Raw genomic sequence first — 18,408 nt, 5'->3', positions numbered from 1 at the left:
GCATTGTAAGCTACCCAAGCGAAATATGAGGTGCTGTTCCTCCAATTTGCATGTGGCCTCACTACGACAATGAAGGAGGCCCAGGACAGAAAGGTCAGTATGCGAATGGGAAGAGGAGTTACCCAACATCAGCACATTGCATTTCTATCAAGGATCAATGAATTTCAAGAGTTTTATCATAACATGATTGCTTTGCCATTGCATCTCAGCAATGCCAATGTAATTATTGGTATAATAAAGCTTCAATTTATAGTGCATTATCAATTCCATCTTTTTTTTAAATGAAGCAACATGTAAATATTAATTAAAATTTGTAAGTTTGTTCAAATATTAGCTTAGAAGGAATATTCTTGTAAAATAAAAGGTGCATTTAGCCATATGGTTAGTGTTATTCCATTTCATAATTAATTTTATTTAGTATAATGTGAAATATTTGCTTTCAATTAATTTTTAATGTTTATTCTAATCAGAGCACTGTATTCAGAGGATAAGAAGGACACCCCCACTTGATGAACTTCAGCCTCCTCCTTATCAGGATGATAATGGATCACCACATCTCTCATACACTCCATCAGAACTTGATGACAAGTGTGAACTGTCTCATTCTAGTGCAGATTGCAACAGTCCACGATGTTCATACAGTAAGTGCCCTAGCGAGGGAAGTGTTGGCCACGAGACTGAGAGCTACCATCAAAAAGGATATGAAGAGGACGTTCCCAGCGACAGCACCGCCATTCTCAGTCCAGAGGTAATAGGGATGAACATTTACATGTGGCTTATGGAATTGTTTCATTTCAATCATTCAAATAGTAGGAGCTGCAATGATTTACAAAAACATTTAAAATCTTCATTAGAGTCTGCCTGCACATGTCTATTTTCTCAACATCATATAGCTCTGTAATATCTTGCTGTGTATATATTTATACTCTTATCTCATTTAATTATACATCATTTAAGTGCAAAACTCAGTATTAAGCAAGGTTCTATAGAAATCCCTAAAAATAATCAGTTTATTTTTTATTAAGAAGGGCAGGCAATAGACAGACAGGTATCTCTGAGAAGACTTCATGTCAGTATTTTTATGGTTGATTAACCAGTGATAATGTGGTGTTAAATGAGGGTGATGTGATGAAAAGGTAAAGGAGTATATAAAAATATTATTTGGCCACAAAGTTTTTATGGATTGTATTCCTGCATATGGCCTTCTTCACCCCAAGGCCATCTTACTGGTTGGCTTTGGCAGCATCCAGAACTGTAGCATCATCTGCCTCTTTTTCCAATTGCAGCTCACAGGTATGCCTAAGCCCATTTTATCATGTTGGTTCTTGAACAGCCAATTTTAAGTACGAATGTGGTTTGGGTTGCGCATTTCTCCACTGTCTCAGTCACCCTAATGCCATAGTGACCTCCCTTCCTCCCCCAAGTTTTGCCTACCATAATTCCTTGTGGATGGTTCTACTGGTAGTTCTGATTACCTGTGATGTCATGAGGTGGTTGCTCAGTGAATTCAGGCATTTTTCTGCAGCAGTGTAAGCATTCAAAAATTCTCTGACTTCCTTTGTGCTTTTGTTTCCTACTTTGGCCAGAGCTCTTCAGTATAACAGAGCTTTATTTGTCATTCGGTACCGAGGTACCGAACGAAACTACATAGCAGTCATAAAAAAAAGAACACAAGACACATAACCCCAACACAAACGTCCATCACAGTGACTCCAAACACCCCCTCACTGTGATGGAGGCAACAAAACTTCCACTCTCTTCCCCACGCCCACGGACAGACAGCTCGTCCCCGACCGACCCGCACAGTCCCTGCAAGGGGATGGAAGTCCCCGCGGCCGAATCGCACCGGGCGCTGAAACGTCTCGCGGCCGAGCCGGGCGATGAAAGGCCCCGCGACCAAGCCTTGCGCAGCTAAGTCCCGTGGCCGAGCCGCACCGGGCGATGTTAAGTCCCGCGGCCGAGCCGCACCAGCAATGAAAAGTCCTGCGGCCGAGCTGCACCGGGCGATGTTAGGCCCCGCAGCCGAGCTGCACCGGGCACTGTTAAGTCCAGCGGCCGAGCCGCACCAGCGATGTAAAGTCCTGCGGCCAAGCCGCACCGGGCGATGAAAAGTCCCGCGGCCGAGCCGCACCGGGCACTGTTAAGTCCAGCGGCCAAGCCGCACCGGGCGATGTAAAGTCCAGCGGCCAAGCCGCACCGGGCGATGTAAAGTCCAGCGGCCGAGCCGCACCGGGCGATGTTAGGCCCCGCAGCCGAGCCGCACCCCGCGCCGTGAGGAAGAGAAAAGTTTCCACCACCCCCCCACCCACAGCACCACCCCCCCACCCACACCACCACCCCCCACCCACACCACCACCCCCCACACATACACAACCAAAAAAAAATACAAAAACCATCCCAACACCGACACACAACAAAAAAAAAGGAAAAAAGACGAACAGACTGCTAGCGAGCCGCAGCCGTTAGGCGCCGCCACTTCCGCTTTCAGATGCCCAGCAGTGATATTCTGGCAGGAATGTGTAAGCTACTGATGTTCACTGATATAAGGCAGCCAGTGATAATTCAATAGTTGCCATTCAGCACTTAGTTGAATTTAATTTTTGGTGTGGTCAGAGTATACCCTTAAACAGGCAAATATGTAGAGAGGCAGAATTCAGCACTTCAAAGTATGGACACATGTGCCCCTTGCTTTGAATTTGCAAGCTTCCAGATGATGTATTTTTTGACTCTGACTACTATTTGATTCTAATTTTGAACAACCTGCATGAGAGAAAAGTCACTCTATTGGTTCCAGATTTGATCCCACATCATCCAGCCCTTTCTTTTAACTAATCAGTTCAACATTATGTAAACATTGGAAACTCAACTACATAACTTTCCTGGATGAGATTATATAGCACATCATATAACATCAAATTACAGAATGAGCACTGGAATTTTTCAAAAATACTTCTGCCACATTTCTGCCACATCAACACATACTTGAAATCCCATACTAAAAAGTCGTTATGAGCAATAATCTAAGACTAACGATGAGAATGGAAAGTTTAAAAAAAAGCTGATATTGTTCTGAAACTATTTTCTGAAAACATGAGGAAAATGAGTAAATGTTACTTTATAATAATTCAAACTTTTTAAAATATCAGTTATTCAAATCATTTCACCATAAATGGGTTAAAAGACAATTATATCAATACTGATCTAATTGGAGACACAATAGACTACAGCTGCTGGAATCTGGAGCAAAGACAAACTGCAGGAGCTTAGCAGGTCCATCAGCATCTGTGTGAGTAGGAATGAATTGTCAACATTTCAAGTTAAGGCCCTTCAGATAAATTATTTTCCTCTATGGATGCTGCTTGACCCATGGCGTTCCTCCAGCATTTTGGTTTTGGAAACTGATCTAACTGTGAGTTAATTCCATTCATGGTTTCTCCTTAGCAATCTTTTAAGTAGCTTTCTGCAGTTTTATAAACTGTTGACCAGCTTTTTGTACTTCTACAACTTCAATCTCTGAAAGCAACCATGAAAAAGACACATAAATTAAACAGATTAAACCATAACGGTAGTTTTGTTTAGACAGCTGATAATTATTTTAAATACTCTTTTAAAATTAATTTTAGCCATTTGCAGTATTTTTAATAGGATGTGTGCAATCTGTAGGAAATTAGTGAAGGATATTGCAAGATATTCAACACACAGTGCATGTTTATTATAGACTAGGTGATTAACATCCAGCATAAACATGATCAAGATCTTAAACTGATAAAAATGCATAATTGGGTGCCTCTTTGTGCATGAGAAGCCCATGGGTAATGTAGGAGAGTAACTTAATCAACATGCAGTACTCAAATAGCAGCTTTCCCCTGAAATTAAATGAAAAATATACAGTTAACCCCACACAAGGAAATCATCAGGGACACTGCACCTACGCTATTTAAAAGGGATCATCGATTGTCGCTGGGGAATAGACAATAGACAATAGGCGCAGGAGTAGGCCATGGCCCCTGGTTCTGGACTCCCCAACATTGGGAACATGTTTCCTGCCTCTAACGTGTCCAACCCCTTAATAATCTTATATGCTTCGATAAGACCCCCTCTCATCCGTCTAAATTCCAGTGTATACAAGCCTAGCCGCTCCAGTCTTTCAACATATGACAATCCCGCCATTTCAGGAATTAACCCAGTAAACCTACGCTGCACGCCCTCAATAGCATGAAGGAGAGCTTGTAGCATTCCCTGGGGCTAAAGATTGTTGCTTTAAGTTTTGTTGCTGAGCGCTGATGCATGATACAATCTAATTGTTATGTGTAATGGATGCTCAAATAATAACATAAAGATAAGAAATAGGATGAGGAACAGAGCAAACAGCCCTCAAGCCTATTTTGCCATTTAAAATGATTATGACTAATCTGATCTTGGTCTCAACTCCACTATTTTGTCTATTCCCACTAACCCTTAACTCCTTTATATTAGAAAAGTCTACCCATGTCAGTCATGAATATTTTTGTTAAGTCAGCGTTCACAACTGTGAATTTTAGAATTCCAGAGATGCACAACCTCTGAGTACAAGTTTTTTCCTCGTAAATCAATGACCCCTTATTTTGAAACTATGCCCCCTCATTCTGCAGACGAAAGCATTCTATCGGCATCTCAATCCCCTCAGAATCGTACAAAGAAAGCATTCTTTCTGCATCTCAATCCCCTCAGCATCATATAAGATCCAATATTAGGAACCACTAGAGAAAAAAACGAAAGGCTTATGATGTCCAGAAGGTCTCTGGCTAGGAGGGCCTATTCTCTAAGAATCACATCTAACTTCCAACTGAAGCATGCGGTTTTCTCAGTTTTGCTTGTTGGCTGTAACATAGATCTTCCACAGGCAGGGATCAGACCATGCACTTGTATCTGAACTTGTCTGCCAGTAGAATTGAATGTTGCTGTAACCCTGAGCCTCCAGATCATTTCAGTGGATGACACTTGGTAAGTGCCATATTTTGCAGCGTCCAGCTTACTACTGAATACAGGTTTGCATGGATGCTCTCTTATCTCTTGAGCATAGAGGATAGCAAACAAGTGAGCTCACAGATATAATTTGTGACACTATAAACTACACACAACTATAAAGGTAGAATCTTTTTTACTGACTATACCTCTGACTTCATCTCCAATCTCCTGAACTTTGAGTCAACAACCTCCTCTGCGATTTGATCCACAACCTCCTGACCCATTGATTAAAATTAGGATAGGCGACAAAACATCGTCCAGAATAATTCTTAACACTATCACAGATTTCATTTGTGATACTTAAGTCCGTGCATCAACCAGAAAAGGAAAATCTTTACATGTCAGTGCATGTATTCAGAAAGAATGAGACATGTTAGAATTATTGCATTATTCCAACTGCCATGGCTCTTGGTGGGTGGTGGGGGGAGGAGAATGACTTCCCTGTTTAACTCATTGGTCCTTCATTTGAAGCTCAAGATCACACTGGAAAGCCACGGGTTCCTGGAAATTTGAGTAGTATTAGAAAATATTATTGAAGAACTCAAGATGAAATTCTGCTATCTAGATCACTTGGTGGGGCAGTTGGGACTGGGGAGAGGGCTGCTCTTTGATAAGTAACACGGTGTGTTATTTTCTCTGTTATTGCATTATCTAGTTATAAATTTATTTAAAAGCACAAGAAACAATTATTCATTATGATTGGCATGAAGTCTTAGGAAGTCTTGAAGGGCCTAATAACGCAGACTGTATAAAGCCCTTTAACAACTGTAAATGATAATGCAGAAACAAAACATATCTGGCAATACAAGGAACTTTGCAGGTTTCATGTAATTTAAACATATTATATGTTACTTTACTCTTTCCTCAAATCCATTCAAAACCTGTAACACTATACCATATATACCTATACTTATGTCATTACCCCAGCTTCTAGACTGTCCAAATTTACACTTCTGAGTGTTTATGCATTTATGTAAATTGAAGTAATTTGTATATAATCTTTTATTTATATTCCATAGGACATGTCAGCTAGAGGATCTTCTGCACAGCTACCAAAAGCTTATGATCCAGAACCTGTATCAAAGTATGGCACATTGGATGTCATTTTTGATTATGATTCACAAGCACAGAAACTACTGGTAACAGTAACAGCTGTTACAGACATTCCAACATATAATCGAACTGGCAACAGCTCGTGGCAAGTGCATCTTGTGCTTCTTCCCACGAAGAAACAAAGGTCAAAAACAAGTGTCCAGCGAGGGTCATGCCCTGTCTTCACAGAAGACTTTAAATTCAATCGGATTGAGTCCGAGATGATTGGTAATTATGCTGTGCGATTTAGGCTCTACAGTATACGTCGCATGAAGAAAGAAAGGATTGTCGGTGAAAAGGTATTTTATCTCACCAAGCTAAATCTGCAAGGCAAGATGTCAATTCCGATTGTTTTGGAGCCATGTGGCAGTCTCACTGTAAGTAACTGAAAATTGGATTGGGTATCATAGTTGTAGTAGTGTGCTTGAATGGTTAAGTGATCCAAATGGTAAGGCTACCTCAGAAACTGAATAATGTCCAGAACTAGGGATCACAGTTTAAGAATAAGGGATAGGCCATTTAGGACTGAAATGAGGAAAAAGTTTTTCACCCAGAAAGTTGTGAATCAGTGGAATTCTCTGCCACAGAAGGCAGTGGAGGCCAATTCACTGGATATATTCAAGGGAGAGTTAGATATAGCTCTTAGGGCGAACGGAATCAAGGGATATGGGGAGAAAGCAGGGAAGAGGTACTGATTTTGGATGATCATCCATGATCATATTGAATGGTGGTGCAGGCTCGAAGGGCAGAATGGCCTATTCCTGCACCTATTTTCTATGTTTCTAATGTCAATTAATATGTTTACAGTTTGATTTAAAAAAAATTGTACTTCCAGTAAAGCAGAACTTCCAAATAAGGAGAGAAACTATATTTTAAAAAATGGTCTTTCCTTGTAAAGACACACTCCATTTACCTAATCTTATACAACTCATGTGGAAATTGCCAAAAGCAAATGTTTGGGGACTTCCAAATGCATCATTGTAATTGAGTCACAAAAGCCAAACCTGGCCAGAAAACTTTTAATCTTAGACACAAAATGCTGGAGTAATTCAGTGGGTCACATAGCATCTCTGGAGAAAATGGATAGGTGACATTTTGGGTCAGGAACTTCTAGAAGGGTCCTGACCCGAAATGTCACTTATCCATTTTCTCCAGAGATACTACCTGACCTGCTGAGTTACTCCAGCATTTTGTGTCTATCTTTGGTATAAACCAGTATCTGCAGTTCCTTTTTATTACATTTGTAAGGCTTTTGTGCAAAAAATCTAATGTCCTATCCATAATACAACATTAACGTAAGTAGCAAGAGTTCTAATATTAAATGAACCAAGGCTGATTTGTCATTAGAAGGCCTAAGCTTACTGGTTAAAGAACTAAAGCAGGAAATCACTTATGTCACAAAATGTTTATTTATTTTATAATTCAGGATTGTTTGTTATTATATTTTTCCATTTTACTTATCTCCCACATGCTGACCATAATACATTCCGTACTTTATTTTGAGGTTTATTTCTTTGAAGCTTATTACTTCAGAACACAGAAACAGAAGTCGGATGCTTAATGGGAATATAGCATAATGATTAAGTTACTGGACCAGAAACCAGAGGACTGAGAAGGTGGCACAGTGGAGCAGTTTGTAGAGCTGCTGCCTCACAGTGACAGAGATCTGGGTTGAATTCCGACCTCGGGTGCATTCTGTGTGTTGCAAGTCCTCCCTGTGACTGCGTGGATTTCCTTCGGGCGTTCTTGTTACCTCGTACATCCCAAAGATGTGCGGGTTTGTAGGTTAATTGCCTTCTGTACATTGCTTCTGACGTGCAGGAAGTGAATGAAAAGGTGGGATAACAGAATAGTGTGAATGGGTGATCAATGGTTGGCATTGACTCAATGGGCAGAGGGCCTGTTTCCATGCCATATCTTTCAATCAATCTATTGATCTGAAGATAGGAGTCCCCGTTCCATTATGATAATTGGGGAATTCAAATTCAAGTAATTAAATAAATCTGGAATTTAAAAAATCTAGTCTCAGAGTCTTATAAAAACCTATCTGGCTCACTAATGTGCTATAGGGAGCAAAGTTGCCATCCTCACTTAGTTTGGGCAATAGATGACTCTCCAGCACCAATGGAGTTGACTCTTAACTGTCCTTTGAAATGGTTTAACAAGCTGCTAGATTATTTCAGAAAATTGGCTTAGACATTAAATGCCAGCTTTGCAAGCAATGCCCATAAACAATGGATGAGTAATTACTTAAAGATTTAACCCTTTGCGCCTTTCTGCCATCATGATTACTGTGTTAGATTTCAAGAAGTTGCAGCCTAGGTGGGAGGAATGCTCGATGAGTGGCAGGCGTAATTTAGTATCTCAAATATTTATTCACATATGTTAGGCACAGTGTAACTTTTACATTTCCATGTAATAAAAGGAACTACAGATGCTGGTTTATGTGAATGATAGACACAAAATGCTGAAGTAACTCAGCGGGTCCCGAACCAAAACATCACCTATTTATTTTCTCCAGAGATGCTGCCTGACCCGCGGAGTTACTCCTGCATTTTGTGTCTATCTTTTATACATTCCCATGCTTGCTCTCTCTCAACAACTGAACACATTAGAGGCATTCAGTCATTCTATCAATTCTAGTCTAAATTTCTGACAAAAATTTAGGCTGATGGGTCTATGATTCGCTAATTTTCCTCTTTTACATTTTTTATATTGTTAAATGTCATCAGTACTTTTCCAGTATTAAAAATAAAGTTACCGAATCAACGGATCCATGCAAGATTCTGGTGAGGACTTTTGTAATATTCATCTTTTCTTTGCCATCTGATATTTCCTTACTCTCCTGTCCTACTAGTCCTTACAGTATTTTGGTTATGTTAACTTCAATAAATTTCCTCTTTCTAATTCCTGATTAGCTTTTAAAAAAAGAAATAAAACACCAGGAAAACAATTAAAGTATAATAAAATACATCTAAATCAATTCATTTTAATCAAAAAAAGGAAATAGGATCAAGCAGCTGTTTCTTGCAATTGAACTCAGTGGGCACACAAGATTTCTGGCATGGTGACCTGGTGCATGTTCAGCAGGCAGATTTCCTGATGGACACAAAATGCTGGAGTAACTCAGTGGGACAGGCAGCATCTCTGGAGAGAAGGAATGGGTGACTTTTCAGGTCGAGACCCTTCTTCAGACCCTCCTTCTCGACCTGAAATGTCATCCATTCCTTCTCCCCAGAAATGCTGCCTGTCCCGCTGAGTTACTCCAGCATTTTGTGCCTACCTTCGACTTAAACCAGGATCTGCAGTTCTTTCCTACACAGATTTCCGGATATATGTGTTGAGAAAGCTATAGGAGTTTACCTTCCACTGCTCGACTCTAAGGATTTTCCTCAGAGAAACTGTCTATTGCTAATTTTATCAAATAGTTTTAAGGGGCTGGATGGCTATGGAAAGCTACTTGGATTTGGGGACTGGACCAGTCCACTATCCATACTGGGAACCATGCAAACTAGTCCATCGATTATGAACTGGTCGTTCATTGTTTCATATACTCAGTGGTAAGTTTGTCAAAAATACTATAGATTTTGCAGAACTGACTTTTAAAAAATGTTAAAAAAGCAGAAAAAGCTGGAGATACTCAGCAAGCCAGGCAGCACCTATGGAGCAAGCAAGAAATAGTATTGATTTTTCAGGTTAATAAATTTTCATCAGAATAGATATTAAACTGAAACATGAATTCTGACCAATGCTAATTCTGCTTTATCTGCTGCATATCGCCTTTGGTTTTTATGTTTTAATTCTAGTTTTCTATCAGTGGTAGTTTTTTGCCTTTCAATTTACAAAAGCATTGCTGCATCCAGTAGTGCTGATAATGTTCATGGCTGCTGGATATCTGCATATGTGCAAAGCAAAACAAAAACAATAGATTAGTGGCTCCAAAGAAACATAATATATCTCGCAAGCAGGCAATTCAAAAATAGCACAGAATGCAATCTACCTGTCAATTTAATTGCGGAGGTATTTTTGTGTTACTCACAAGCATTCATGAAAGAGGTCTAATGCTGATTTGTTTTATATTGTTTCATTATCCCTCAGGCACTTACACAGGTGCTGCTGTAGCGAAGCTTGAACATGTTAAAATAGAGCTACAGTGACTAGCGGGTGACAGGGGACCTTAGAAATATATATCTTTTCACTCCTATCTCCTTTTCTCCTTCCTCTTTTATTTCCTGTTCCTTACTTATTTTTAATAACACTTTCCGTATCCTTTATTCCTTAATTTTGTTTTTGTTTTTCAATTTCCATTTATCCTCCTCTCCTAATTCTTCTTACTTACTTACTTTATTTATTTATGAAAATGATGGAAACACGTATAAATCATTTTTACACATAAATTAATTTTAACAAATATTTATAGAAACAAAATGTCCTCAAAATGGATCCAACAGATACTACACCAAGGTATTTTAAGGTCCCCCTCGGTCATGGGTGATGTGTCCTGCTTGTTGGCTGCTTGCTCCAAACCTCGGCTAGAGCTGCGTCGATGTGTGGTCGGATGCAAGCCTGGGCGATGTCATATGAAGGACAGGCTGTTGCCCATGCAGCACGTCCCCCTTCTCCACGTCGTTGATCGATCCAAAGGAACAGCAGAACCATTACAGTTTGACACCAGCGGCATCGCAGGAGCTGCCAGAGTGAGGTTGTAGACAACGACAAACTGCCTTAGGGACTCCGACTCTGGATTTTTCTTGAGTTTTACTCCTAGAGCCTTTTCCATGACTGGAGGCAGTGGAGGTTTTAGATCAGAGTTTTCCCTCTCCTGGATGGACTGTCTTCCCAGGCTGACAAGCCTCATCTGCCCGAGACTCGTGGGGGCGGGAGCATCTACCTTCCCATCTATAGCATCTGCCCACATCAAGGTATTTAGATACCTACAAAATGTCTGTTCTAAATTTTACATGCTAAGTTATAAAGAGACTATGGCCATTTGGTGTACTTACATTTATTCAAATACTTTGGGTTTTTAGTTTCATTGTCTAAAAATTAAAGTGTTTTCAGGTATTCAGCTTCATGACGTCTTTTAAAAAGCTAGTGTTAGTTTTCTGGGTTAGATTGAATGGATGTTCCTCAACCAGGAAGCTGTTAGAATTGTTCGAAATAGCTGTTAGAAATATTCTATCATACTCCTGACTTGTACCTTGCAGAAGGTGGAAAAACTTTGGAGTTAGAGGAATTAGACAATAGACAATAGGTGCAGGAGTAGGCCATTCGGCCCTTCGAGCCAGCACCACCATTCAATGTGATCATGGCTGATCATTCTCAATCAGTACCCCGTTCCTGCCTTCTCCCCATACCCCCTGACTCTGCTATCCTTAAGAGCTCTATCTAGTTCTCTCTTGAATGCATTCAGAGACTTGGCCTCCACTGCCTTCTGAGGCAGTGAATTCCACAGATTTACAACTCTCTGACTGAAAAGGTTTTTCCTTATCTCCGTTCTAAATGGCCTACCCCTTATCCTTAAACTGTGGCCCCTGGTTCTGGACTCCCCCAACATTGGGAACATGTTTCTTGCCTCTAACATGTCCAACCCCTTAATAATCTTATATGTTTCGATAAGATCCCCTCTCATCCTTCTAAATTCCAACATATACAAGCCTAGTCGCTCCAGTCTTTCAACATATGATAGTCCCGCCATTCCGGGAATTAACCTAGTTAACCTTCGTTGCACGCCCTCAATAGCAAGAATATCCTTCCTCAAATTTGGAGACTAAAACTGCACACTGTACTCCAGGTGCGGTCTCACTAGGGCCCTATACAACTGCAGAAGGACCTCTTTGCTCCTATACTCAACTCCTCTTGTTATGCAGGCCAACATTCCAAAGGCTTTCTTCACTGCCTGCTGTACCTGCATGCTTCCTTTCAGTGACTGATGCACGAGGACACCAAGATCTCGTTGTACGTCCCCTTTTCCTAACTTGACACCATTCAGATAATAATCTGCCTTCTTATTCTTACCACCAAAGTGGATAACCTCACACTTATCCACATTAAACTGCACCTGCCATGCATCCGCCCACTCACACAACCTGTCCAAGTCACCCTGCAACCTCATAGCATCTTCCTCACAGCTCACACTACCACCCAGCTTTGTATCATCTGCAAATTTGCTAATGTTACTTTTAATCCCTTCATCCAAGTCATTAATGTATATTGTAAATAGCTGCGGTCCCAGCACCGAGCCTTGCGGTACCTCACTAGTCACTGCCTGCCATTCTGAAAGAGACCCATTTATCCCCACTCTTTGCTTTCTGTCTGTCAACCAATTTTCTATCCATGAATTGAGAGACTCACTGCAGAATATCCAGTTTCTGACCTGCTTTTGCAGTCCAATTGAGTTTCTGAATGATTGTGATTTTGATATTGGGCACTCAACATTGGTAAAGCTGTTGAAGTAAGTAGTTAGACTCTCTCTTGCTGAAGATCATTATTTGTGGCATGTATCTTAGTTATAACTTAACAGATCACTTATTAGGACCTGCCTAAATATTTTACTAAATCTTGTTGCATATAGGTCTTGAGCAGTTCATTTTCTGAGGGGTTGTAAATGGATTGGAACATTGAGCAAACTTAAGTAAACATTCCCACTCCTGACATGATAGCTGAAGCTGTTTGGGTCTGGGCACTATTCTGACAAAGTAGTCAGAGAGTCATAAAGTTATTTCAATTTGCTATTTTACAATCTATCACATAAATGACCACTGAATAATAAAATTTGTGTTTAATCAGATGTGCTCTGGCGTAATTCCTAAACGCACACCTCCATTTATATTCAATTCAAATAAATCAATTGGTAACAAGAGCACGACAGCAAGAAACACGATTAGGCACGGTATGCCTCACGGTTCATCAAGATCATGTCATAAAGAATAGGAGTAGAATTAGGCCATTTGGCCCATCAAGTCTACTCCGCCATTCAATCATGGCTGATCTATCTCTCCCTCCTAACCCCATGGCTGATCTACTCCAATGCCATTTTTCTGCATTGTTTAAATTCGTTTAAATCCCAAAATCTATTGATATCTGTTTTCATTGATACCTGTGGGGAATTCCAAAGATTCATCATAGTTTTCATAAAAAATACTTGCTTCTCATCTAGGTCTAAAATTACCTCCCTCTTATTCTGAAACTGGTTCTAGGTCACTGAGTTTGCTGTGATTTTTAATTCTGGAATGAAACCAGCAAAGGTCTGTTGCATCTACCTCTTCCCCAATGTGAACAATGAGGTTGAGAATTTGTGACTGAAGTCCCATACTGCTAAAGTCTAGAACTTCAGGAGGGAAACCACCTATGCCTGAGGCCTTATTGTTTTTTTGTACATTTTGGCTGCTTGCCATTCAGATATAGCAACAGCACTGGACTGAATCAGTTGCCATAGGATTGAGTCAAGGGTGTGCACTTCAAAGGCAGTCATATTTGAGGAAGCCTTTGAAGTGTTTCTTCCAGCAAATGCTGACTGCCTCTATACGTGATAAGTTCACCCCTGTTCTTTTTCTTACTGAGGTAGAGTGTCCAGGTTTGGACGATTGATAGCATCATCAACACTGAAGAATCCACATATATCACACGGTCCACTAAAAGAAGCAGGGCCAGATGTGTGTTGAGTCATACAGCATGGAAACAAGCCATTCGGCCCAACTCATTTATTTCAATCAAGATATGCCATCTAAACTAGTCCCATAGTCCCATGTGCCTGCATTTGGCCCATATTCCTGTAAACCTTTCCTATCCATGTACATGTCCAAATGTCTTTTAAATTTTGTTTTTGTACCTGCCTCGATTAGTTCCTCGAGCAGTTTATTCCATATGCTTACCACCCTCTGTGTGATAAAATTACCCCTTGGGCTCCTATGGAATCTTTCTTCTCTCACCTTAAACCTGTGTCTTCTAGTTCTTGATTTCCCTCTCCTGGGAAAAAGTCTGACTTCATGACTTTATACAGCTCTATAAGATCACCCCTCAGGCTCCTATGTTTTAGGACTTCCAGCATCTCCTCGATAGCAATACAGGCTGTCCTCAAGACATCACCATTAACTTTCCCAAGTTCCCTACTCTCTATGTCTTTCTCCATGGTAAAAATAGTGGAGAAATATTAATTGAGGACTTTGCCCATCTCATGCGGCTCCACACATAGATGACCACTTTATTTCTGAGGATCCCTATTCTCTCTCTAGTTACCAATTTTTCTCATAATCTATATATATATATATATATATATATATATATATATATATATATATATATATATAGTAGGAGACAGCAGGCAGCTGTCTCCTACTATATCCTATCTTTGCCCCGCCCCCTCCCCTGACATCAGTCTGAAGAAGTTGTCTCGACCCGAAACGTCACCCATTCCTTCTCTCCAGGGATGCTGCCTGACCCGCTGAGTTACTCCAGCATTTTGTGTCTACCTTCGATTTAAACCAGTATCTGCAGTTTTCTTTCCTACACGGTTTCGAGGATCTCGAAGCGAGAATTTTACCCATAAAAAGCAAAAACATTCCAGATAGGATTTATTTTATTTTTAAGGAAAAAAACGGCATTTATTTCAAAGAACAAATGCGATTTTCTCATGTCACAATGGGAATCCAACGAGGACTGGGCATCGAGTTGGATGGAAAAAATGGGCAGAGCTTCCCGTTCGCCGTCGCCGCCGACGCTTCCTGCCGATCAGCGCTGCACGCACGGGGCACAGGGGTTTCGCCGCCAACGGGTCCAAGGATCGTTAGGGTTGCTGTGCACGCGGTTGTTGCTCCATGCCTCCGCAGTTGGGGCCCGTTTATGTTGAGAGGGGATGGGCTGTGCACGCTGTTCCCCCTCGCCCGCCCACGACCCCGGGTGATACTCACTGCCCGGCCGCCCATTTTTGGAAACGACCTCAGATCCATCATGGCCTCTTTATTTTACATAGCAGATTTATTTTATTGAGATTTATTTAACTTTTAAAAAAAAGCAATTTATTTTAAAGAAGAAACGCGATTTTCCCAAGTCACAATGGAAACCCTATGAGGAATGGGCCCAACGAGTCCACCTGGTCTAGTATACATAAAATTCTCTTTCGATTATCCTTAAACTTATCTGCCAGATGTATCTCGTGCTCCCCCTTTGCCTGCCTGGTTTCGTTCTGAAGTAAGCTCCTCAAGCATACAGCGATAATATTCAACGTTTGGTTTAAAGATACAGCATGGAAACAGCCCTTTGTCCCTTAAAGACCATGCCGATTGTCGATCACCCGTTGACACTAGTTCCACATTATCCCACTTTCTCATCCACTCCCTACATTCTACCGACCTGCATGACTTTAGGAAACCCACGTGATCACAGGGAGAATGTGCAAACTCCGCACAGACAGCATGCATGCTCAAGATTGAATCCAGGTCTCTGGCACTATGATCCGGTATCAGCTGAGCCACCATGTTGCCCACTGGACACCATTCCTTTTATTGCATTGTTTGGGAATTTGAATAACAGTGCTGGAAGTACCCAGCTGTTACCAACACAGTATTCACAACCCTATGACGATCTGGGAGCCCTGCTCTGAAGGTACTTGCATATATCGTTGGACACCTTTACACCCACAATCCTCCCCATCACTATTTGATCTCCAACTTGTGTCTCCCCCGTCTCCGCCATCTAACCGGCATTTATCATGACCCCATGATTTCTCCCGTTCTTATCAACTACAATATAGGGTAATATTTCATTTTCCTTCTATTGTAGTTCTAGAGACATAGAGAGATACAGTACAAAAACAGGGCTTTCAGTTGATCGAGTCCGTGCTGATCTGAAGCACCTATTTAAGCTACCTCTAATTGACTCCAATTTTTTTATTTACCCCATTCTCATCAACTACCTCCAAAATCCACAACTTGTCTACACACTACACACAGTTTACAGTGACTACTAACCTATAAATCTGCATGCCTTTGGGATGTGCAAGGAAACCAGAGCATGTAGAAGAAACCCATGTGATCACAGGGAGAACATGCAAACTCTACGCAAACTGCACCCAATGTCAGGATTAAATCCTGGTCTCTGGTGCTGAGAGGCGGCAGCTTTAGTAGATGAGCCATTAGCTTTTCCCAATTGTGTGGTTATGTTCTGTGTTTCTTGTACACCTTAAAATATGATCTTAGAAAAAGCTTAACATTTCATACCAATCCATGTGCTCGACAATAAAGTGTAAATAGAAAAATAACATTTCAAGGAGAAATATTGTGCTGCAAAAATGAATGAAACAATATAATCATATAGCCATTATAAGCTATTAATTTACATTACAGTGTATAATAGAGTGAACTTTTAGTTTTAGTTTTTGCTAACAAGTATGGCAAATAGTACAACATACATTTCCAGGCAAGATTGTTTAATTTATTATATTTGTATTTGAGAAAAATCCACATAATTGACGTCATAAGGTTATAAGGAATAGTAGAATTAGGCCATTCAGCCTATCAAGTCTACTCCGCTATTCAATCTTGGCTGATCTATCTCTCCCTCCTAACCCCATTCTCATGCCTTCACCCCATAACCTCTGACACCTGTACTAATCAAGAATCTATCTATCTCTGCTTTAAAAATATCCACTGACTTGGCCTCTACAGTCTTGTGGCAAATAATTCCACAGGTTCACCACCCTCTGACTAAATAAATTTCTCATCTCCTTCCTGAAAAAAACGTCCCTTAATTCTAAGGCTATGACCTCTAGTTCCAGAGTCCCACTAATGGAAACATCACATCCACTCTATCCAAGCCGTTCACTATTCTGTGGGTTTTAATGAGGTCCCCCCCATTCTTCTAAACTCCAGCGAGTACAGGCCGAGTGCCGACAAACGCTCATCATAGGTTAACCTGCTCATTCTTGGGACCATTCTTGTAAACCTCCCCTGGACCTGCTCCAGAGCCAGCACATCCTTCCTCAGATATGGTGCCCAAAATTACTCACACTATTCCAAATGCGGCCTTACCAGCGCCTTATAGAGCCTCAACATTACATCCCTGTTTTGTATACAAGCCCTCTTGAAATAAATGCTAGCATTGAGTTTGGTTTCTTTACTACCGATTCAACTTGCAGATTAACTTTTTAGGAATCCTGTACCAGCACTCCCAAGTCCCTTTGCACCTCCAATTTCAGGATTCTCACCCCATTTAGAAAATAGTCTGCGCCATAACCGACGTTGAAGCATTCGAAGAACTGGAATTCTAATTTTAGATAAAAACCTTCTATAAAGTGTGGCATTGAGAAAATTTTCAAACCGGGACTTAATGCATGGAAATAAATATTTTGAGAATTGAACATATGGTTCAAGCAACACTTCAAGTATTCCCTACTGGCATTTACTGTTCAATTATAATTATTTGCAAATAATTCTTAAAGATAAAAATCAGAGGAGGCTAATATATTTTATTCAAATATTTTAACATTTGGAAAGATGAGAAAAATAATATTTCCTTCAATTTATAGTTACTGACGAGGAATCAATGTCCTGAAATTGGATCGCATAGTGGCAAATTTTTGAGTGCTCTGGGACTCAATTTCAATTTAAAAAAGAATGTAAAAGAAAACTGGCATGTAGGTGGAGGAAGGGAACTGTCATTAGCATCATCGAAATAAAATAATTGGAACTGGGTGATAAAAACAAACAAATCTGAAGTGATATTTTCTACTTTGGAAGGCAGACACAAATGCTGGAGTAACTCAGTGGGTCAGGCAGCATCTCAGGGGAGAAGGAATGGATGACGTTTCAGGGAGACGTCTTCAGGGAGACCCTTCTTCAGACTGATGACTTGGAGATGCAAATTGAAAGATGAGAGAAATGAAGGATAATGATCTAATTTGTGAATTGGATATTTAAACCTGATGGTTTATTCAGAAACGTAGAAAAATGGCAGGAGTTGGGCAAGTGGCCCTTTGACCCAGTTGTATAATTTAATGTGTTCATAACTTATCATTCTATTTTGTACTATTTATTGTGCTCATCCAATATCCCCTCTTGCCTTTGAATAACAATGGTAGCAGTAATACAGGGTGATATCTGTTATAAGCACAGACACTGAGTATATGTAAGACATATATAAATTTATCCAGATATTCTTTTAGCTTATTTCTTTTTCTTGAATTATTTTTTTTAGATATTATTGGTGCAGCAGCTATGCTAGGTAAACTGGAAATGTTGCAGCGGTGAGTGAGATAGAGAAGCCATTTTTACTTCCTAATATAAATGGATGAATACACAATATTCATCAGTG

General features: G+C 40.4%; 1 protein-coding gene across 4 annotated transcripts in view; it reads left to right on the top strand.

Annotated features, from left to right (window-relative positions):
• syt14a (synaptotagmin XIVa) overlaps positions 1-18,408 on the top strand; it is a 131,926-nt gene that overhangs the window by 88,050 nt on the left and 25,468 nt on the right. For all 4 annotated transcript variants that reach the window (XM_078404952.1, XM_078404951.1, XM_078404950.1 and 1 more), the window contains 2 exons: positions 471-748; positions 6,027-6,476. In XM_078404952.1, the coding sequence (XP_078261078.1) occupies positions 471-748; positions 6,027-6,476 (728 nt within the window). The remainder of the gene's footprint in view (positions 1-470; positions 749-6,026; positions 6,477-18,408) is intronic.

The sequence above is a fragment of the Rhinoraja longicauda genome, chromosome 9 (assembly GCF_053455715.1).
Source record: "Rhinoraja longicauda isolate Sanriku21f chromosome 9, sRhiLon1.1, whole genome shotgun sequence".
Classification (NCBI taxonomy): domain Eukaryota; kingdom Metazoa; phylum Chordata; class Chondrichthyes; order Rajiformes; family Arhynchobatidae; genus Rhinoraja; species Rhinoraja longicauda.
This window is presented reverse-complemented; position numbering and strand designations above follow the sequence as displayed.